The sequence below is a fragment of the Cyprinodon tularosa genome, unplaced genomic scaffold (genome assembly GCF_016077235.1).
Source record: "Cyprinodon tularosa strain WSP-4 unplaced genomic scaffold, ASM1607723v1 ctg7, whole genome shotgun sequence".
Taxonomy (NCBI): domain Eukaryota; kingdom Metazoa; phylum Chordata; class Actinopteri; order Cyprinodontiformes; family Cyprinodontidae; genus Cyprinodon; species Cyprinodon tularosa.
Window position 1 is genome coordinate 4,120,117 of NW_024039451.1, and position 24,146 is coordinate 4,144,262.

Below are 24,146 nucleotides of genomic sequence, written 5' to 3' on the forward strand. Positions count from 1 at the left end.
CCCTTGCGACCCCTCTTGGGATAAGCGTGTCAAATGATGGATGGATGGTTTATTTAAAAAAAAATGTTTTGTTCCTTTTTTCATCTTTCCAATAAAAAGTTAAAAACAAACTACTGTCCTTTCTTTTCAAAGTTTAAAGAAGTTTCGGTTCCCATCCAGAAAGCTTTCTCAATTTAAAATGTCTGCAGTAGCGTTGAGTTCCATGCTTTTTAGAGTTGCCCAACAACCCTTGTTATGGCTTAGAAAACATGCAAACTGAAACGAAAACAGGTCCAATCCTTAGTAAAACGGAAGTTGTTGAAGTTGTTGGCCTAAATTAAGAGGTGAGATGTTTTTGTCCCCTGCATGGCGATGAGGATTGAGATGATAGCGGGAAAGAATCAACTCTATTGCTGCGTTGTAAGTTTTTTTGAGAGCTGAAACCTGAGTCCACCCCCTCTCTTTAAGTTTTTTTTTTTTTTTTCTTTGAACATAAATGGCTTCCTTAACAGCCCTTTCAAACCGCCTGTCTTCTTTGTCCAAATTGTGAAGATTCTGGTCCTCAAAAAGAATGTCCTTTGTCCTTAAGGTGCAGATGGACAACAGTCTTGTCCGGAGGAGGTAGCTTGCCAGTGTTGAGCTATGCATCTGTGAAGAGGTTGTTTGGTTTGGTCTCCAATATAGAGATCGGAGCATCCCTCACTGTGCTGAACTCCATACACCACTCCACTCATATTTTCATATATATTACGGTTGTCTTCAAACTTGGAAAACAAAGTCCAGTGATTTGTGCCCAGAACTTTTTTTGGAATGGTTATGACCCGGATGACTGAGAATCCTCACCAGCTTTTTGTCTTTCCTTTGGTGCGCATGTCTTATATGGTTGATGTTTTTGACATGTAATATAAATAATAACTATCGAATGGTAACCTCCCAGACCTAATAGGTACAGCCACTTTATATCAGCGTCATGTCACATTTTGATTTATTATAAATTGTTGTGCTCAGAAAAGAACGACCTTCCCAGATTAAAAACAAGGCTGCGGATCTGCATTTTCTGAAGCACGAACCATGAAGCAGACATTATCCTCTTCCTGTTGTGTGTGTCGTCATTTAGGTAGATTAGAAGCTTTTAATATCTTTCTCTGTTTTGTTTTTTTCTTACACCCTATCCTTCAAAGTTGACATCAGAATTCTTCACTGGAGGCAATTAAACCCTTTCATTAAACTTATGAGAGCATTAGCGCTATATAAAAATGTAATTTTAAAGTGGCTTTAATTGTTGAATGTTTAATTATAAAATGAGAAATAGTCCTGGTGTCTCTTTAACAAAAGAATATGAAATTTATCATTATCATGTATTGTAGATTTTGCATTTTCACTTTAGGAAATCATTGGGAATTAATCTTCAGTATGATAAAAAGATATTACACATAAATCTTAATTCTGTAACTTATGCAGAATATGCTTAGTTTTACTTGAATTTTCAATCAAATTTGCAATAGAAAATAAAGAATATATCAATGATATGACATTTTGAAACCGTATATTTTGAGGGGTATTTTACCTGTACATTATTAAAGATATACTGTTTTGTTAAATTAAAGTGTCATGCATTTGGAATAATTCGAAAAAAGGTTGAAATCAAAATAATGCCAGTTCACCAGAATTCATTGTGAAATGGTCACATTTAATGGTTGAAACCTGTCATTGTATATACATCTATAAAAAAGACCCCAGGTACAGGTTACGACATTCTAACGCTAATACATACATTATTATTATTAATAATATTAAATAATAAACTTTGTCCATTGTTAAAGTTACATAACATAGTTTACAAAATAGAATCAAGAAAGTAAGCCATTATGAATGTCGGAAAAATAAAAAGAAAAAACAAAAATCTAAAGCCCTAAATGCTTCTTTTTATTATGTGTCCATAAAATCCTAAAAATGACAATAAACACATCAATATTTATTTGAATAACATAATAATACCTGCTGATATTGACTATTATTATAAATGTGAGCTGAAAAATAATGAAATATCTGTAAAGGCGGCAGACTTTGGAAAGCAAACAGATTCATATGACTGTATTTTACAGCATAGAGCAGAAGGAGAAACCAACGAACTGTAGCTCAAGTCAGTTATCCGGAAATCATTGTCGCTGTCAAAACAAAGTCAAACAGAAAGCAAATGTGTGAGAAAACAAGTGTTCTGTCTGTAAACCACTGTATTTTATTTTATTTTTTTTCATTTTTATCTATCTTGTTTTATCTGTTTTAAATTTTTTTTTTTACAATCCAGGTCCTTTTAACCAGCCGCTGTAAGCATAATGTAAAGCTAACTGTCTAAATAAGTCAAGCTACCATTACTGAATTCTTCAAAGTGTTAAAGTCTCCAGATCCCAAAAACGGCTCTCTCCATTGGTTTGATTCAGTCGTCGGAGGCATACAGAGCACAGTCTGAGGCTTACTGTGGCATCTTTGTTGAACGGTGTGCGTGCACTCAAACAGGAGCTGCAGAGATCCTCAGGTTTGATACATATAGCACTTTTCAGCATCACCTCTCCTCTTGCATATAAACACACTTTCTGAGTACAGGCACAGGCTTCAGGAAGCTCAATAAAAGAAAAAAAAATTGAAGCCACTTCGTTAGGGTTACTTATGAGACTTTGGCGTGATGATTGAGCTGCATGTGGGGGCGCTGCAGTAGCCACACACACAAAGGCACAGCTTTTAAATGTGCATTTGTCTGTGAAGCACTCTGCAGTTTGAAAGAAGTCAGTTATGGAAAATTTAAAAATAACAATGAGTTGGTTTTCTTGCTCAGAGAAGGAGCTTCCTGAATCAAACGAACTCAAAAAAATCAAATAAATAAATCAGTCTGCTGCGGCTCATACAAGCATCAGGGGCGTAACGTTAATCACTTTATTATCCATGCTGCTGCTGTTTCCGTCTTGGTTGTTCTGCTGCCTCTGCTGCTGCTCTCGCCGACGACAATGCCGTTTGCAAAAGTTCCTCTGAAGAATTTCTTTGTCCCCATCAGTCAACAATGACTGTCTGATTTCCCCTCTTAAGTAATTTTGGTGAGTAACTGTGTGATGGACAGAAATGATCAATGCACTGTATCCTCAAAAACATGTGCAAAATAGAAAAAACACCAGCCTCCGTCTCTTTATCTTGTTCTTCCTCCCACCTGTTGTCACTCCATGGGATTAAAACATCTGGAGAAGCAGAAAGACGAATGAGACAACTTTAGCTGTATCAAAAATAGAATTAATTTCCTATATTTTGTTGATATCTGTGCAATGTGATGAACCATTCAAGCATTCAGACCACTTTATTTCATGTTAAAGACACACAGCTCAATGATTATATGAGGCTTGTATACACTATATTGCCAAAAGTATTTGCTCACCCATCCAAATTATTGGAATCAGGTGTTCCAATCACTTCCATGGCCACAGGTGTATAAATTCAAGCACCTAGGCATGCAGACCGTTTTTACAAACATTTGTGAAAGAATGGGTCGCTCTCAGGAGCTCAGTGAATTCCAGCGTGGAACTGTGATAGGATGCCACCTGTGCAACAAATCCAGTCGTGAAATTTCCTCGCTCCTAAATATTCCACAGTCAACTGTCAGCTGTATTATAAGAAAATGGAAGTGTTTGGGAACGACAGCAACTCAGCCACGAAGTGGTAGGCCACGTAAACTGACGGAGCGGGGTCAGCGGATGCTGACGCGCATAGTGCGAAGAGGTCGCCAACTTTCTGCAGAGTCAATCACTACAGACCTCCAAACTTCATGTGGCCTTCAGATTAGCTCAAGAACAGTGCGCAGAGAGCTTCATGGAATGGGTTTCCATGGTCGAGCAGCTGCATCCAAGCCATACATCACCAAGTGCAATGCAAAGCGTCGGATGCGGTGGTGTAAAGCACGCCGCCACTGGACTCTAGAGCAGTGGAGACGCGTTCTCTGGAGTGACGAATCGCGCTTCTCCATCTGGCAATCTGATGGACGGGTCTGGGTTTGGCGGTTGCCAGGAGAACGGTACTTGTCTGACTGCATTGTGCCAAGTGTAAAGTTTGTTTGAGGGGGGATTATGGTGTGGGGTTGTTTTTCAGGAGCTGGGCTTGGCCCCTTAGTTCCAGTGAAAGGAACTCTGAATGCTTCAGCATACCAAGACATTTTGGACAATTCCATGCTCCCAACTTTGTGGGAACAGTTTGGAGCTGGCCCCTTCCTCTTCCAACATGACTGTGCACCAGTGCACAAAGCAAGGTCCATAAAGACATGGATGACAGAGTCTGGTGTGGATGAACTTGACTGGCCTGCACAGAGTCCTGACCTCAACCCGATAGAACACCTTTGGGATGAATTAGAGCGGAGACTGAGAGCCAGGCCTTCTCGTCCAACATCAGTGTGCGACCTCACAAATGCGCTTCTGGAAGAATGGTCAAAAATTCCCATAAACACACTCCTAAACCTTGTGGACAGCCTTCCCAGAAGAGTTGAAGCTGTTCTAGCTGCAAAGGGTGGACCGACGTCATATTGAACCCTATGGATTAGGAACGGGATGTCACTTAAGCTCATATGTGAGTCAAGGCAGGTGAGCAAATACTTTTGGCAATATAGTGTATGGCAGAACAACACACTATGTGAATTATATAGGAAAATCATGGATGGTTGTCATGTCTTTCCCCAAGGGAAATCTAAATGGTCTGGCTTCTGATATTAACTCTCTCTAGGTCAATACAAAAACCACCTCTCTTTTCAGTCACAACTGCAAATGGTTGTAGTATGACTACACCCTTTTAGGGAGTAAAAGGAAAAAAATATTCTTTTAAAGATGTGCAGCGTGTCATTAAGAATGAATTACTACTTGGATTTACAATCTATTTGGTCTATAAAATTCCAATACAGGATTATTTAGCTACTGGTCTATATATCTAGGGCCATTGCCCTGCAGGTGGGAGAACCTCCATCCCTGCCTCAGGATTTTTTTTTGCAGAGTCCAACCAATTTATCTCGAGGACATCCTTGTACTGAGCTCATTTCATCCATCTTCCCATTAACACTGACCAGTTTCCCTTTCATTTCTAATAACTAAGCTCACAAAAACCTGATGCTGCCACCACCATGCCTCACAGTTTGATGTTGCTTTGCATGACGAAAATGTTGAAAGGCTCAAAAGAATGAGTAAATGCTAATGTCTTTTAGATAAGAAAAAAATTAATTATTTATTTATCACAAAAACATGTAATTCAGAAAGGACATACCTTTTTTTATTTGATAAAAATTATTTAAAATGTAAAAAAGTTTATGCATGCAGGTCAACACATAAACAAAATCAGGAGCAAAGAGAGTGCTATTCACTTGAACCTTAAGGCAGGCATGCCCAAAGTCAGTCCTTGAGGCCTGCTATTCTGCAGGTTCTAGAGGTTTTTTTTGCTTCATTATAGCTGATTTTCATCTATAGCTGATCAACAGGACTTTGCTGAACTGCTGACATCAGAATCAGCTGTGCAAAGGCCTCTAAGACCTCTAAAATCTGCAGTACAGAAGCCCTTGAGGACCAACTTTGGGCATGCCAGCCTCAAGGGAATTTAACAAAAAAACAGGATAGAGAACAATAATAAAAAAAAACAACTCTTGTGGTTATAAAACAAACAAAGAAGCCACTCTTGGAATATAAACATATATATATTAACATGACATGTCTTGACATGTGAATATATGCTTCACAAGTGAAGTTCCAAATCAATTCAGACATGATGGGTTAAAGATTTTCTTAACCTGAGTGTGAATGTGTTTATTTGTGCTCACCACATGAACAATAGTGTCATCCCTAACAGCAAGGGGGAGAAAAATGTGACGACCCTGCCAGCTCTGCCCACCGGAGGCTCGGCCTTCTGAGGTGCTTTGGAGGACGGTATGGGAGAGGTCTTCGTCTCTGCAAAAAAATGAGTCAGGAAACAACACATGAGGGTTTCATGAGCAATATTTCATTCCATCATCTGAATACACGGTCATTTGGTTTTGGTATATAACACTTTGCTGAGATTGTTTTTTAGTTGCAAAGAGTACAATAGTGCAGATCCTTTAGAGGGAAAAAACTTTCAGTCTATCGTTCTGATGAATGGAGCGACGAAAATGCTCATCATAGCAAAGAGAAAGGAAAATACAGGGAAGAGCAAAATCGATTCTAATCTACAAGCACAATCAATGGGAGACTTGTCAAGGCAGTTATGAAGTGAACAAGACAAAAAAATAGATCCATTCTGAAGCCACAGAGGAGAAAGAGCAAACAGGGTAGAAGAGCACTAACTGGAAAGGAAAGAAGGGCAAAAGGAAAAAGAATAAAGGAAATCACACTGTGGTCAACTCAAATATGCATAGAGAGAACAGCAAAAATGTGCACACATTTTTAAGATGGCACTTAAATATAAGGTGCAACCAGAAGAATAGCTGCTTTTGCTTCTGAGTGATTGAAACTAATTGAAGAGCTAAATTGACTTTGACAAGGACACACATTTTCACTCACAACAACTTAGAAAGTTTCTTAAAGAGGCTTGCCTTAATCAAGAAGCTAACAGGCGCAATGCAAACAAATGGTTCCATTAAAGATTTCTTCTGTTTATTTTTTATTTTTTGTAAATCTATTAAACAGAAAAAAAATATAAATTTCTTAATATTCCAAAGGAAAATTACATGTTGTTGTAAATCACATAAAGCAGTTTTCTTAAAAGATTTGTGGTAGATGCTTCTGGCTGTGTGCAGGGAGATTCTTCTGTGGCTGCTTTTCTTACGTCTGAGAAAGCCTCTGTTTGAGGACACTTGATCGATGTCAGCCTGATGCAGAGCAACCCAGAGAGGATGCTCAGGTTTGCCTGAAATGTTCTTTATTTTATGCAGAATCCCTCTTTGTAAAATCTCCAGAGAGGTGTTCCTAGAACAGAGGCAGCCTACAAGATCAGCTTTATTATGGTTCTTAAGTTAATTTGGTCTGATGTTGTTACCTCTGCACATGATGGCAGAAGAGATCACACTCTCTACGACAGACTGACAGGACATCTGCAGCAAATACCTTCAAACACTTAAGCTTTTTGAAGAAAAACACTCTGCTATGTCTGTTCTTGTAGACAATTCACATAAGGTTTAGTTGCATCCAGTCTAGTCAGTTGTCCGGGTAAAGTGCAAACGTTTTAAAATATCTTCATCCTCCACATAATCTCCCACAATGGGAATAGTTTGGGAGTTATTCCTGTTTCTCCTGCAATCTACACTCTTCTGCACAGTTTTATTCACATTCAAGGAGTTCCCTTCACCCATTTTTTGTCCATCAGGACCAATGACTACAGAGTCATCTGAGTATTTTTGCAAATGGCAGAACTGTGTCTTGTACTGGAAGAAGAGGAACACAGAGTAAAAGGAATGGGGAGAGTACTTTACCCTGCGGTGCTCCTGTGATGCTGACTATTTGACTAACAAACTGTGGTCTATTTTGTTAGGTCATTTTTGATCCGGGCAATTGTTGAACCTTCCACCTGAGCCTTCTGGAGTTTCAGACAAAGCAAATGAGTCTGAATTGGATTCAATGCCCCAGACAAACCAGGGAACATAGTCCTCACAGTGCTGTCTGTGAATGACAGCGTGTTTGTAAAAGCAGATGTATGATAGCAACTCTAACTCTATGGTAATAAGCAAACTGTAGGGGTCCCAATAGTTGTTTTTGTGCTTACTCAGGTGGGTCAACAGGAGTCTCTCCAAGACCTTCATTATGTGGGAGGGGGATAAATGAACAGTGAATTTGTTGCAGGAAAGTTTTGGGTCAAAGAGCACCAGTTGTCTGTTTGGCTGTGGGTTAGGTGAAGAGAATGCTGACAGAGAAGGACAGCCTTAATTGATAGAAACAGGAATAATTTTATCTATCAGAAAATGCTAACAGAAAATCTCAGGTCACCAATTTTGGACTTTAAGGACATGTGGTTTAGGTTATACAGCAGAACAAGAATGCACCAGCCTGTCTGTTACCCTATAAATAGTCTGATTAAAACGAAATGAAACAAATAATGCTTTTTTTTATATTTACTCAAGGTGTTAGTGTCTTATAACTTATTCTTTTATGATCTTAAACAAACTAATGATTTGTTAGGGAGGAAAAGTTCATGATGGGACTGTAGTTTATGAAAGAGCATGGGAGCAGATTATATATGTCCACTGGCAAACATAAATATATGTTTAGGAATTTCTTCTACAGTTTGGCTTTACATTGCAGAACAATTTAAATATCAAAGTTTAACGATTTATAAAGCTGGGCTATTGCTACAGCTGCAGGCAGCACAGCAGATATTAACTCATCCCGGATGCTTGGCGCTGGATCTGTGAAGAGAGTATATGATTTCCTTTTCCTTGCAATTAATGACTGTTGTGGTGTACTGTGCTGGAAGTCGGGAGATATATTAGAAGGAAGCAGTCAGGTGTGAAATAGCCAAAGAAAGAAGGAACCGGGGTGCGTTTAGCACGTCGAGCGGCACGGCGCAGCGCTTCCTGCCTGCAGCAAAATATTATGTTTAGGAGTGGAGAGGAAAGCAAGAAATTATGCAGAAATAATGTGCCAGTGACAAGGAGAGACATTTATGTGGTGTACAGCCAATGTAACGAGCGAGAAAAGGACAGGTAAACAGAGGAGATGAGACAACTGAGAGGGGGAGGGAAGATTGATAAATGGTGCCGTACAGGATAAAAAAATAAGACAAAGAAGGAGGGAAACACTCAAAGACCTACATTTTATAAGAAATTTAAACTCTTATGGCCTCGCTTGCTTATGTAGATGATGTTGATTCCTTAGGCTTTAAGCTATCTAAATTTGAATGACAGGTAACAGAGAAAATAGTAAAAACAGCTTTTATAATTATCCAGATTTTCTGTTTCAAAAGATTAGATTTACGTCAAACACTTTCCTACCAATCTAGCTACCCGTCAATTTAGTTTCTGTTGTGTGCTGTTAAAAAGCTGTGTTGAGCTTGCTTTAATGAAAGAATATTCAAGTCTTAACAAGGAACTAAGATGTAGGAGTTAAAGGGAAAAAAGTTTTTAGAGCATCATCCTTGGAACAATTTAGCACCGTTTGTTTTGGCTTCAATCACACACTGAAATACAACGCTTCAGGTAATTAATTCAGCTTCAGTCCTTTATGAATCAGTATAAAGCCTATCTAATTAGAAGTAAAGTAAGCATCCTAAAATAAATATAGGATGTATTCATAAGAGTAAAATCCATGAAAAAATAAAATAAAAAATATATATATATATATCTTGAAAGCTATAAATAAAAGAAAAAGGAATTTCCTGTTTGAAAGGTGACCGGAATTCAACGATTTTCAGCTTGACCTGCCTGGCCAATGACTGGCAAATGAGAACCTCAAAAATCTGATTTCTTTTTGCTTCGGTCAGTAAACACACCTTAAAATAGGAGAGCAGCATGCAGACACAGCATGTGGAGTGGGAGGCAAATCTTTACTGATTAAAGAGTTCAGTCACAGGGGAAGGGGTTGTTCTAGGAAAAAAAAGGTTGTGTAGTGCCACTGCTTTTTTGTTCATTTTTTCTTTAAGACTTCCTGCCATATAAACATAAATGATTAGTCTTTAATTTTCACCCAGTGTCTAACACTGTTAATCAAGCAATCAAAAACTTCCTTTTCTGTGTGATAAAAGGAATACAATTATATACTAAACAATTTCTCTTAGTTTCTTTCTATTTACTCTTTAGAAGTGAGAGACCAAAGCTGATGATAACAGAATAATCCTGAAGTTTGTTAATCTCTGTAAATTAGGAATGAAAATATCAAAAGGAACTCATTAGTAATCAATACATTTGGATGAAAAAATGATGATGATGATGATGATAGCAAGGAACCTCAAAAGATCTAAAGTCACTTTGAGATTTACATCAAGGATGACGTTTTTAGGTCATCAATTACCCACAACAACCATTCCATCGACCTGCCGTTGGGATGGTTAGGAGGCATCTTATGGTTTAGCAGATCTGCTGTTCAACCTGGATATGTCTTGGTAAAGGTGCTGGAAGCAAAAAATTGCCTGGTAGCAAATAAAAGATTTCCGCACTCTTGATCTGTGCAAGATTTCTCTTAAATCTGAGCTTTTGCTCAGATATCTTCTAAGGAGAATCTCATAAAATAAAATAGACCTTTTCTGCTCCTTTGCTACAACAAATATGCAAAGTCTAATAAACACTAGCAGCAATGTTTACTTTAGTAAGATTTAGCCTCGTGAGACCATTCTGATCTCGCGAGCTTTCAAGGTTTAAATCGCAGATCAGTCTGGAGACTCTCCATTAAAGAAAATTTGGAGCTGTTCACCAAACGAATATCCAATCAGCGTTGGCTTTGAGGCGGGTTGAGGTGTGACACAACGAGAAGCGCGACCGTTCAGTCTAAAGAACATGGCGGCTTCAGCCAATAACTAGCGTTAGCGTGGCTATCGAGCAAGTTTTATCGGAATTACACAGTATTTCTTCACTGAAAGAAGAGCAAAACACTGCTCTGGAGGCTTTTCTCAGAGGAAAAGATGTTTTTGCTCTTCTCCCCACTGGTTTCGGCAAGAGTTTGATCTATCAATTGGCTCCTCTTCGTCGTCGCTCTGTTAGTACGTCATATGCTTCGTTGATCTGATTGGTTTATTTGGCCCGTCTATCACCAACATAGGCCAATCAGCTAACCAGTATTTTCGCCCCTTCCCAAAATTACTTCAACGGAAGGTTTTCAGATGGATATGCGGAGCAAATCCATCTGGCGGAGTCAGGTTAAGTCAGATTACCTTCAAATCAGAAATCATAAAACAAAATAATTATATGGGAAAAATACATAAATATTGGGATTTTTCTCCGATTAATGAACAGACAATAAATGCTGGATGACCAAGGAGACTGCAAAACAAGATTACAACGACAAAAGAATGAATTCATTTATCCAAAGAACTTCTTAATCCGAGTCTTTTTCTTTCACCTTTGATTTTACAGTCCATTATTTTTTAACACATCTGACTGTTTTCATATTAGGAAGAGATTCAATGTAGACCACCACCGTTCTGTCACCCTCATAGTTAAACATGAAAAAAAGCAGATTTCATTCTAGCACATTCTGATTAGCTGATGTGTGCCCTCTACTTTATAATAAATCTCTTCTTTTTCAGAGAGCGCAATGAAAAAAAGACTTTAATAGACCTAAATCCAACTTTATCATTGCTCGTGCTTTCTGACCCCCATACCTTGGGTCTAATGCATGCTATGAAACACAATCTAAACATTTATAAATAACATCAGACCTGAAATATATTAGCAATTTCTAATCTTGCCTGGCCTGCTTGGTGCTAGACAGTGTCCAGTTTCTGTCTCTGAGAGGGGCAGAGATTTATATCTAAGAGAGCTATGACACAGAAGCGCTGCTGTGGATTGTCTCTTTACTTCCCAGAACGTGATGGGTAAGCAGCAATATCAGGGGACGGGATTTCTAAATGTCATGTCTGTCACCATGCAATACCTTTCATCTGAAGTCTTTTGATGCCAAGAAACAGAACCGCTAACGACTTTGCAGATTCAAACTAGGAGACATACAAACAAAAATAGGACACAGCAGAAAATGTGATACAGACAAGAAGAAGAAAGAAAGGAGATAGAGAAGGCCTTTGCTTAGACTCACCAACACAATCAATAAGTCAAAGGAAGTGTGCTCAATTACTGTTTGGCTGAGCAGCCAGTAAATATTGGTCAGGGTGGAGATGGTGATTAGCTGCTCTAGCAGAACGTTTGGTGTTTTTGGGGCAGGAAATCTGATAGTGTCCTTTCTCTATACTAATGGGGATTCTCCTTAAAGTGCGAGAGCAAACCAATGATTAACTGATGCAAAGCTTGTCTTTACAAAAAGCCTGCTGCAAACTAAACGTTTTTACAGAAAACGCATCATGGCTGCATTTAAGATGATGCACAAATGATCATAATAAATAAGAAAAAAAAGATTCTCATGGTAAAAAAAAATCATTCATACATATACCTTAGCAGAAACATTAATTAAACAATAATTTTCAACCCTAATCCTTTTTTTTAACACTTCTGCTAAATGAAATCATCATATTCACTATATTTTAGGAATTTTTGTGAGACCTACATAAAGTAATACAAAATTGTGAAGTTGAGTTTTTCTTAAAGAATAGAAAACAGTACCTTGGAAGTGTTAAGTGGGTTTAAATTAGGCTTCTTTTATCTGATAACCCTAGATAAAATCTATATGCAAAATATTGCCTTTTGAAGTCACCCTATTAATTAATCAAGGTTTAATATCATCACCATCCACTACACAGCAGGGAAAATCTGTCAACTGCAAAACTCAGAGTTGTGGACTTTACCACCGTGATCCTTAAAGCAATGCATAAAAAGCACACTTAAAGCACAGTTAGACAACCGTGCAAATTCCGATAGATCACAAGTATTGGAAAACAGCGAATAGTTATTCTGGATGCAGAATCCCATGGTGAGACATATTGAGGGTAGCATCGTCTTTTAAAATCTTTTCGTATGGACAGGAAGGTGATTCAAAATAAGGGTATTCCTGAAGAAAAAGCTAAAAATATCAGAGGCAGGGGTGAAAGGTTGACATAGGTAGACTGAAACATTCAGGGGCTGAATCTACTGTAAATCAGGGTAATTCTTTTTAAGTTCTCAATGATGCATTGTTTTTTGGCAGACTTTCATACACATTCCAAATAAAATACAATCCATCCATCCACAGTGGGGCCGGTGCCTATCTCCGGCAGTCAAAGGTCACAAGTCGGTCGCAGGGCAACACAGAGACATACAACCATGCACACACATTCACCTAAGGACAATATAGAGAAACCAATTACCTAACAGTTATGTTTTTTGAGTATGGGGGGAAGCAGGAGTTCCCAGAGAGAACCCAGCATGCATGGGGAGAAAATGAAAACTCCATGCAGAAAGACCCTGGCACAGGAATTGAAGCCACAAGGCAATGGTGCTACAAACTATGCAACCCCACAATTAAGTTTGCCTTTCTAATTGGATGGATTGTTTCATACCTTTACAAAGCACTCTGCCTCACCCTTTTATCTCCCCTATGCAGGTCTACATCAAAATCATACACAACAAGTAAAGATAAAATCGCTTCAGCAGAGCAATTGCAGCTGCCACACAGAATTGTCCGCACAGCTGGAATAAGTGACCCACCAAGTCACATCTTTAGGGAGTGCAGAAAAGGGAGATTTGCTCCAAGTGTACTGTGGCAAGGCCCAAAAGTAAGAGGAGTTTCTGATTAATAGAAATAAGATTGAAAGAAACAAAGACCTATAGGCAAAAAAAGAAAAAGAAAGTGGAGAAGAGAGAGGAGGACGCTGAGAGCAGGAAGGGAAGCAGCGAGGTGGCAGCTGGAACGGGCAGACACATGAGGAGAATCCCAATAACCTGCTGTTCTTTCCTTGAGAGCAGGGATAATACACTGTGTACAGAGTGTTCAAGTGCTAGCATACAAGGCATGTTAGGTCTGATGGGAGGACTGTGTTTGTGTGATGCTCTTTGTGTGTGGTTTTCTTACTTTGTGATTGTATTTAAACAAATGTGTCAGAGGATGTCACATGTTTGGTTTCGTTTGTTTTTTCAGCCTGGATTTGTGCCTCTCCAGGCATGCATTTTCTCATTAGGGGAAGGACTGTGTGATGTTAGGTGTGCAGTGCTGCTTTTTTTCTTTAGAAGTCACCTAATTAATTCATCTAAGTATGAATTCATCCCCATACACAGTTCAACTGGGAAAATCTGTCAACAACAAAAAAAAACCTCATAGACACAAATGTGGTCTTAATGGCTATGAGACCAGCATTTTTAAAATATGGGTTGTTTTTGTTGTTTCCCGGCCTGTATTTGTACCTCTTCCAGGCATGTATGTTCATTAATTGAGGATTGTGTGACGTTAGCTCTGCAGTGCTGCTCTTGACCAAGAGAAGTCACCCTTGTGCTGTAAAACTACTGCCACATGTTACCGGACAGACACAGAGAAACACAGAAAGCAGGTCTGTTTGTTAGTTAACTATCTGAAAGATTATGAGCATGGTAAACATTTAGGTTAGGTTTTGTGCAATTAAGAAATTAAAATAAGAAAAAACATTTTGACTGGATACATTAGGAAATAGGAATCTTAGCTTGGTTGAGGTGATAGATCATCACCTGTTGCAAGATTTTCATTCAACCTGATCTTCAATAGGGATCATAATTGCATATAGATATAGACTCCATCTTGTAAAATACAGTTGGTGGCAACAATTTATAAAAAAAAAACAACAAAAAAAAAAAACACCAGGCTAACATCTTGAGAAATAATGAATCGGCAATTAGCAGCAATTTCGTGGATTCAGGAATTAAAAGTGAAGATTTTTTTCTTATCTAATCCAAGCATGAGAATGAGGAATAACTGATCTAAATAGCTACATGAATTGTCTTGTTGATGTAAAGGACAAAAAAAGTGGAAGTTTAGTGATTTAAACAAAAACCCTACACAACTTATATACAGAGAACAGGACATAAAACAGGCAAATCACGGGGAGAATCCAGCGTATATCAATGAAAACAAATGAGCCTATATATAGAGGTAAGAGTGAAGAGCGACATTGAATGCAGGTGAGTTAATCAGAGGATTAGGAACAGCTTTGGAGAAGAGTAAAAAGGCAGACTGAGGGAAGATAAATAATTAATATAAACTAAGCCAAACTAGAAACAAGGAGCCACAAACCAAGCAGAAAATATACCAACAATGATCCTGAGGATAACATAAAATAAACAAATAATAGAATGTGGCAGGACCACTGACAAATAACAATCTCCAAATTAGCTAAATAAAAACAACAAAACACCCAGGAGGTCTTTAAAAATCATCTCAAACTCTGTAAGCATCACTCACTATAGCTACAATCAGTGTTTCCTGATTCCATGAGAGGAAACAGACTGAGCTGAAATGACAAACAAGGGAGCTTTCTAAGGCCACATCTGCAGAGAGCTAAAAAGGGAACAAACAACTATCTGGCTTTTGCCAAAAATCATAACTAGTGAGAAACTACTCTCAGGGTAAGTAATATCTCTTTACAATTCGATACTGACCAGTTGTTGTTCAACTATGTGCTGAAGTTTAAATTTGGCCTGTTTTGCACCACTTATCATATCCACCTGCTTGTCCAAAAACAACTGCAACAGCTAGTTACTTTCATTGTTCATCTGCTGATCTGATTATAGAACAATGACAATCCTGCACTCGCCTGAATCGAATTCAGCAGCAGGGATCTGTACACAGCTAAATAACTCAATCATAAAGAGTTATGCTTCTTCCCAACTGCTGTGTTCCAGTAAGGAACATCATCTGCTCTGCCATTCATGCCTGCAGTGCAGTCTTTGAGAAAACTGTTTTTTATTAGAAAATAATATCAGTTTAACATCTTTATCTACCTTTTAACTATATCATAACTTGTCGTGACATTGTCCTATTCGAAAGCAACTAACTTACTTTACTGAAGATTTCCTTCCCATGTATACTTTTGCCATTTTCAATACATGTAGTTTGTACTGAACAATAAAAAAACCCACCAAAGTAAAACATTTTATGGTTTGTTTTTCTCTTTTTTTTTTTTTTTTTTTTACTTTTAATGGTCAAAGGCTCTGAGTTATACTAGAGGTCATTCCATTAAGTTATTAGTACAGGTTAAGATTGCATTAAGCCTAACTGTTGTCACTATGTTAAAAGTCATTTGATATTTGCTATTGCAATACCTTTAGATATTATATAGTGGTGTCAATCCTTTGAATGCACGTTTGAATGTACAGGGCTCTCTGTATGTTGACAGATTTTGATTTAATAAACATACAAACCTTGATGTTTGCTGTTTATGTCAGTTTGTTTACTGAATTACTCCTTCACAACATGAATATACTTAAAATTATTGAGTAGTGTAACTTTAATCAAAGTTAGATTGTTATTATTAGTAACATAAATTTAGGAAAATCATTATTATTCCTGCAAAAGCATGCTGTAGTTTATGAGGCCAAGTCTGGAGTTTGATGAAATCGGTGAGTGTTCTTCTAAAAGATAGCTCAGTTTTATCCCTGAGGCAGTTTCATGCAACTCAGGTTGCTACGTGTCAATTTGTCTTCAGGCTGCTAGATCTTTTTACCTTGAACTGCGAAAGAAGGAGTTTAAGCCTTAATGCAAGGCTTAGTTTGTACCCAGTTGGTATCTTAACAAAAAATGTTATGCAAAACATAATTCCATGTCAAACTCAAAAAATAGATGCAGCTTAATAGCTGCAGAAAGATAGATGGGTGGATGGCTCCAAGAGGTAAATGCTAAAAAAGAATAAAAAATTTAAGTGATGCGGCATTCTATTTGGTACAAAACATACTATTTTCCTAATTTTCTATATTTATATTTTTATATATATATATATATATATATATATATATATATATATATATATATATATATATATATATATATATATATATATATATATATATATATATATATACAGGTGCTGGTCATAAAATTAGAATATCATGAAAAAGTAGATTGATTTCAGTAATTCCATTTAAAAAGTGAAACTTGTATATTATATTCATACATTACATACAAACTCATATATTTCAGATGTTTATTTTGTTTAATTTTGATGATTACAAATGACAACAAATGAAAATCTCAAATTCATCATATCAGAAAATTAGAATATTGTGAAAAGGTTCAAAATTGATGGCCCCTGGTGCCACACTCTAATCAGCTAATTAACTCAAACCACCTGCAAAAGCCTTTAAATGGTCTTTCAGTCTAGTTCTATAGGCTACACAATCATGGGGAAGACTGCTGACTTGACAGTTGTCCAAAAGACGACCATCGACACCTTGCACAAGGAGGGCAAGACACAAAAGGTCATCGCTAAAGAGGCTGGCTGTTCACAGAGCTCAGTGTCCAAGCACATTAATAGAGAGGCGAAGGGAAGGAAAAGATGTGGTCGAAAAAAGTGTACAAGCAAGAGAGATAACCGCACCCTGGAGAGGATTGTGAAACAAAACCCCTTCAAAAATGTGGGGGAGATTCACAAAGAGTGGACTGCAGCTGGAGTGAGTGCTTCAAGAACCACCACACACAGACGTATGAAAGACATGGGTTTCTGCTGTCGCATTCCTTGTGTCAAGCCACTCTTGAACCACAGACAGCGTCAGAAGCGTCTAAAGAGAAACAGGACTGGACTGCTGGTGAGTGGTCCAAAGTCATGTTCTCTGATGAAAGTAAATTTTGCATTTCCTTTGGAAATCAAGGTCCAAGAGTCTGGAGGAAAAGAAGAGAGGCACTTCATCCACGTTGCTTGAAGTCCAGTGTAAAGTTTCCACAGTCAGTGATGGTTTGGGGTGCCATGTCATCTGCTGGTGTTGGTCCATTGTGTTTTCTGAGGTCCAGGGTCAACGCAGCCACATACCAGGAAGTTTTAGAGCACTTCATGCTTCCTGCAGCTGACCAACTTTTTGGAGATGCAGATTTCATTTTCCAACAGGACTTGGCACCTGCACACAGTGCCAAAGCTACCAGTACCTGGTTGAAGGACCATGGTATCCCTGTTCTTAATTGGCCAGCAAACTCTCCTGACCTTAACCCCATAGAAAATCTATGGGGTATTGTGAAGAAGAAGATGCAATACACCAGACCCAACAATTCAGAAGAGCTAAAAGCCACTATTAGAGCAACCTGGGCTATCATAACACCTGAGCAGTGCCACAGACTGATCGACTCCATGCCACGCCGCATTGCTGCAGTAATACAGGCCAAAGGAGGCCCAACTAAATACTGAGTGCTGTACATGCTCATACTTTTCATGTTCATACTTTTCAGTTGGCCAACATTTCTATAAATCCTTTGTTTTTATTGGTCTTCAGTAATATTCTAATTTTCTGATATGATGAATTTGAGATTTTCATTTGTTGTCATTTGTAATCATCAAAATTAAACAAAATAAACATCTGAAATATATGAGTTTGTATGTAATGTATGAATATAATATACAAGTTTCACTTTTTAAATGGAATTACTGAAATCAATCTACTTTTTCATGATATTCTAATTTTATGACCAGCACCTGTATGCACTCACCAAAGCCAGTCTGCAACCTCTAAGGAGCAGACTTGATTTACCAAATGAAACCTATCAAGGCTTCAACCTACCAGTAGGAAAGTCCACCTCAGTTGTGGAGGTGATTGGCAGAGGATCCTCAATCCAGGGTGTAGCATGGACAGCAACGCTCCAGTCACTCCATGTTCCAATCTCTGTGTCCTTAGCAGCTAACTGTTTAATATAAGGATCGTAGGAACAAAAGTGTTTCAAACTAAATCATGAGTAAACTGTTGCCTAAATATCAATTTCCAATATATTGTGAGAGATTTAAGAAATAATAACAACAAAAAAAAACAATAATTGGGTACCTGGATAATGTATTCCTTCCCAGCATAGGCATCAAGGATGGTATGAGAGGTGCTGTCGGATAGCTCCACCTAAACAACAGAAAAAGACAGATTCGTTTGCAAATTTAGACCAAGGAAGAACATGGATGTGCAATTTACAGTATATTGGAATTAAGTTAAGTAATATGAACACTATCCATGCATATATCAGAATTTTCATAAGAAAAACTACTGATGCATACAATTATCATCTGTTAATTGTTCCTGAGAGTGCTCATATGGAGTGGGCATTATGACCCTGGGGATATAAAGTGGTCCAATATGTGAAAATTCCAAGCTTTAAAGGGCAACTATGAGATCTTGAGTCAACATTTGATCCGGATGTCTATCTCCTCTGTAGCTGTGTCCATAAATTATGAGCATGGTATAGAAATACTAGCTTGAGCTTTTAGCTTTCCGATGATTTATGGTTGGAAGACCTATTCACTATTCTGTGAATAGGTCAAGTGTGTGGCTTTAACCTTCAGGTGTTTTACACTATGTTGATGAATTGACTGTAACCTGATGCCCCTCTTCAGCCTCCGCTCTCCTCACATACAAAACTCCTACAGAGCCGAATACATAATTGATGATTACACCAGAGAGAACTGGCATCAGTGCCACATAATTTTCTGACAGAGAATAAACTAAATATTTGAGTAACAGGGGAGTGAATGGGAAAATGATTTGCTGCTCCTCTGTAATTTACGGTTAGAGCATGTGTGTGTGCATGCGTGTGTGTGTTTATTTGCCTGTGGCCTGCTACTGAAATGGTGAAGAAAAAATACAGAGGGGAGGCTATTGCTCTTTCTGTTTGCCCCCTGAAGTCAAATTAAATGATTATGTGAATGCCAGATGCATCCTGCAACCAACAATATCTTTGCACAAAGAAATTGAGATTTCTACTGTATATCTGTATTAGATGGATAAAGTTGCTGGAATAATTCAAGAATCTCAGAATTCAATCTAAACATTTCTAAACAACATCTAAACTTCAAACAATTGGGCTGTTTTTGTGATGTATACCTTTATCTTAATATCAAGTCGATTTTGTGTTATTCAGTTTTATAGTTACGTTTTTTTCCTTTTTGAAAACATTAATTCATTTTTTGTTATTTAATCAGGTTAATCAGTTTACATAGGTTAAACATACACTCATTTCCATGTTTTATGTTGACTTGAATTCATATCTGTGTCCTAACTCAGATCGTTACCCTAACCTAAACTGAATTCACACCTTAGATAAAAACTTAAATCTGAGAGGAGAACTTTTCATTGTGAGGACCAGTTGTGTGCTCCCTATAAATACCTATAAGTCCCCACACTGTAGCATATATATATATATATATATATATATATATATATATATATATATATATATATATATATATATATATAAAATGGCCTTAAGGTGTCCCCTCAAAGGTGACAAAAAAAAAAGCCAACACGCACACATACAGACATTCTTGTTTGACAATAGGTAGTGAAGACCATGTGTTGACTTCCATTGATATTCAGTCATTTTTAATTCTTCCTATGCCCTAATGCTGACAATAACCCTAAATCTAATCATTACCGGTGCATATATCACTCTAATCTATTAGCACAATAGCTTGTGAAGACCTGCCAAAATTTCCTCACTTTGTAAAATGTCCTTACTTCGAAGGCTAAAAACTGGAGCTGGTCCTCACTTTTATTGTAAAACTGGAACACACTGTGTCCCACTCATTGTTCAATTACAAGAAAACAGAAATCTAACTTTTACCAAACCTTTTTGTAAATTAGCAAACTTTCCAAGTTTATCTTAAATCTGATTTGACCCCACAAGTATTAACCCAGGTGGCTGTGTAGACAACATGGCCATAACTTTTCTGTCACTGTTGGTCCCTCTTTAAATTCATAGAGGGACTCCAAATTGCTTCTTAAGGGGTAGTTTCAGAAAGACAGTGAATCAACTAAAGTTAAGGATGGATGAAATATTTTTTTAAGAGATAAAATGTTTATATAAGCCATATTATCACCATCAGCCTTTCAGTTATTTGCTCCTGGGTTCCTGACCCTGAGAGTTACAGAGAGAACTGCATGTCAGAGTAAAAACAAGGCAAAGGCTGGATTTTGTCAGAAAACAGATCTGAAAAATTATACAATAAGATTTCTACAGCGCTTCAAGAAGCCAAAGGCATAAAAGTGTCCATCACTCTAAAATGGAAACTGTCACTGTGAATGAGATTGTGTTTCTTTTTCAGGATGGGAGAATTTTTAAGAAGGGACAGCCATCCAAGCAGCACTGCATCAATCAGGTCTTTATAGTAAGAGGTGCCAGACACAAAACTGAAAGACCCCTGACAGCCTCCTGGGAGTTTGCCAAATGTCTCCTGAAAGACTCTAAGATTATGCAAAAGAAAATCCTCTCCTCTCATGAATTGAAGACTTTACTATTCAGCTGAAATTCCCAACTTTGAAATGCAGAAAAACCAAACAATGAGTATCTCTTTTATATTAATATACTGGTTTACAAATGATTAGGATAAACATGTGAAAATTATGTAAAACAGCAACTAAAAGCAGTACAACCTAACATGAGGAAATCAATGCTACAAACATATGTCTATGTTCAACCTTGCTGAATGTACCCTACATTTGTGCAACTTAAACATTTCCTTCTTATAGACCAGCATTGTGACTTACCTAAAATCCCTACATGGCGTACGGCCTGCTGGTTTATAGTAAACACATACAAATTATATTGGAAGTCATAAGGCTGAAGTTTTGCTCATAATGCCTGATTTATTAGATAGATATACTATACATATAAATGTAAACATAAATTGCGAGAACCATATAATAATAACAATAATAATAATTGAACTTTATTCATCTCACACTGTGTGGCACACAGGGATCAATGTGGGGTTGAGGGTCTTGCTCAGGGACCCATAGTGGCAGTCCATGGTAGTGGGGCTTGAACTCAGAACCACTGGCAGTCAAGCTAAATGCTCAAACCATTTTGCCACCAATTCCACAATATTTAATAAAACACTTTATTTTGGTTTTGATGGCAATGGCATAATTCAGTTTTTGACACAATTGTATATAAAGTTAATAAGGGGTTCATAAAGAGTTCCTTTGTTACAACCCTATTTGCACTTGTATCTATTTCACTCTGGTTAAGGTATCTGTGATTTACAGGGAATTGTTATACCAAGACTTTCATGATGACTCTTGTTCGCAAAGTAACGCTGATAGTGACTGTTACAGCTGGTGATAATTTGTGTGCAAATGTAAGTGTGCAGGTGCCAGTTGCTGATTGGTTCCAGGATGATGACATCATGACATCCCATTGGTGGCTTCCTGGAAGTGACAACTATAAAAAGGCTGCTGATGTGGACTTCCTGGTCCCGTCCTCCACTCTTCCCAACTGGCCACACTGTTAACACCTGAACATTCTGGAGCTTGTAAGAGTGAGCTGCCATTTCTGTTGCTTAAGTTTTCTCCTGTTTTTCTTAGTTAGGGAGGTAAGGTGACTGTCATTTGTTTACTTATACTGCAGTAGGTAAGTTGGTTCATTTCTTTGTTTTAGACAGTTGCCTTTTGTTTGTTATTTTTGGCATATAGCTCTCTCTGAAGTCATTTGCTCCACTTATGTTGTAATTTTAGAATTATTTTCCTTTTTGTAAATAAATCACTTTCTAAAGATGTGCAACTTTGTATGTGTGAGCTACTTGGGATGGGAAGAGGATGGATCCACTCTTTAATATGTTATGGTCTGGCAACCCTAGACGGGTCGTAACAGTGACCATCATTCGGAATCTTGCTGTTGATCTCTCTTTCCATTTAACTTCATTAGCTACCCTTATCATATTATATCATGCAATGGATCCAGTACATTTAGTTTGAGATAATGTATAATGGTTTAAGCAATTTTTTTTAAATGTTTGATGTAAAATTTTGTGTGTTTTGAATCTTTTCACTTTGTGTAAATGTGAACAGAAGGGAAAGCTCTTGCAATACATATGCACTATTTCACCTTTAATCAACACTGAGCAGATAAGCCTTCCAGACACATGAGAAATGTAAATACGCAGCCACACACAGGGAGCAGGGAGAGACAAATACATTTTTATCACATTACCCCGTACCACCGCCACCACGGTACAAAGGCCTTTTTGGCAGCAAAGGCAACAGCTTTCCATCCATCTCCCAACTGCATCACCACCCACCCAGACATCCTCCTGTAATACATGAGATTAAATGCCTTTTTCATTGCTCCCTGTTTAGCCACTTGGTGTCCCGGTAATATATGCGCCTCTCTGGAAATGTTTATCTCCAAGCAGTTTATGGCATATTCTCCTACTGGTTTAAACCTAAGTGCTGATGCATAGAAGCTCAAACAGCATTGCAACACACATTTCTGTGGAAAAGTATTAAATCCCATTTTTTTATTTGGTAATGCTTGATTGTTGAAGATGGTTTGATCTTTTTTTATTTTTATCATTAATCTATCCATCCATTTATTGTCAATATCCACTTATCCTTTGAGGATCATGGGGATGCTGGTGCCTATTCTCACCCCTCATGGGGTTAAGAGTCAGGGTACACTTTGGACAAGTGGTCATTCAATCACTGGAATAGCTTTTTTTTTTTTATAAGAAGAAGAAAAAGGTAACCAGGCCTGATTACTTCCAGGTGCCTTGTGGATCCAGGGAATGACAGAAAAAGGCTACAGTATAAGATCTTAAATGGCAAGACGTCATGTCCCAATTTAAAGAAATTCAACAACAAATTGGAAACACAGTCATTGACATCTATCAGTTTGAAAGGCTTTTAAATTGCAGCCAACCACAGTGTGAGCGTTAAATTACAAAAGGGGGAAACATACGTAGAACTCCAGTCAACCTTTCCCAGGCTAGATGGACTACCATGATTTCTCCAAGATCCCTGGCAGTGTTAATAGTGCTTATAATTGAGTTATTTCAAATCTTCAATAGCAAGTGATAACTCAATGAATAGGACACCCAAGTTTTGGGTTAAAAGGGCAACTGCTTAATCACACAGAGAATGGGTCATTTGGATAATGGTTTCTCCTTATTATTAATAACGGAAGTAATATCTCTTAAACAAACTGCATTTTTCTCAGATATGTGTCTGATATCAAAACTTTTTAACTGAAAATAAATGCCAAAAAAAGCAAATCAGAACTAAGTTGTGAGGGAGCAATTACTTTTCCGCATAACTCTACATTTATTATAGTACAGTGTGTATCATCAGAGGAGGAAGAAATAAATACTGATAAATAAGGATGTATTTTTTTTAAAAAAAAGTTAAGGCTAACCACGTATTTATATAAAGAGAAAACTATGAAGAATGAAGTTAGATCAAATTTAATCCATGTAAATAGCACATTTAAAGGAATAGTACACCCAAAACATGATTAGCCTTCATTTTCTACTCACCCCCATGCTGAACAACACTCTGGAGTACTTTTTTGATATCTCAAATGCATCTGGAGATCTGGGAGGCTTCTTGCTGTCTGCTGACGTTCAAATAATGGAGGTGCCCAGCGCCCGAGGCAGAAAGGTCCATAAAAGTCCACAAAAAAAGTGTCAAT

General features: G+C 37.7%; 1 protein-coding gene across 2 annotated transcripts in view; it reads right to left on the reverse strand.

Moving 5' to 3' along the window:
- Positions 1-2,226: 2,226 nt before the first annotated feature.
- cntfr (ciliary neurotrophic factor receptor) overlaps positions 2,227-24,146 on the reverse strand; it is a 281,027-nt gene continuing 259,107 nt past the window's right edge. The window contains exons 8-12 of one of the 2 annotated variants that reach the window (XM_038268292.1): positions 18,521-18,589; positions 18,263-18,383; positions 5,810-5,936; positions 3,179-3,206; positions 2,227-3,076 (exon numbers count right to left, since the gene is read on the reverse strand). In XM_038268292.1, the coding sequence (XP_038124220.1) occupies position 3,206; positions 5,810-5,936; positions 18,263-18,383; positions 18,521-18,589 (318 nt within the window). In that variant the 3' untranslated portion in view covers positions 2,227-3,076; positions 3,179-3,205. Of the gene's footprint in view, positions 3,207-5,809; positions 5,937-18,262; positions 18,384-18,520; positions 18,590-24,146 lie in introns of both variants that reach the window. The other variant, XM_038268291.1, reaches the window with a different exon arrangement.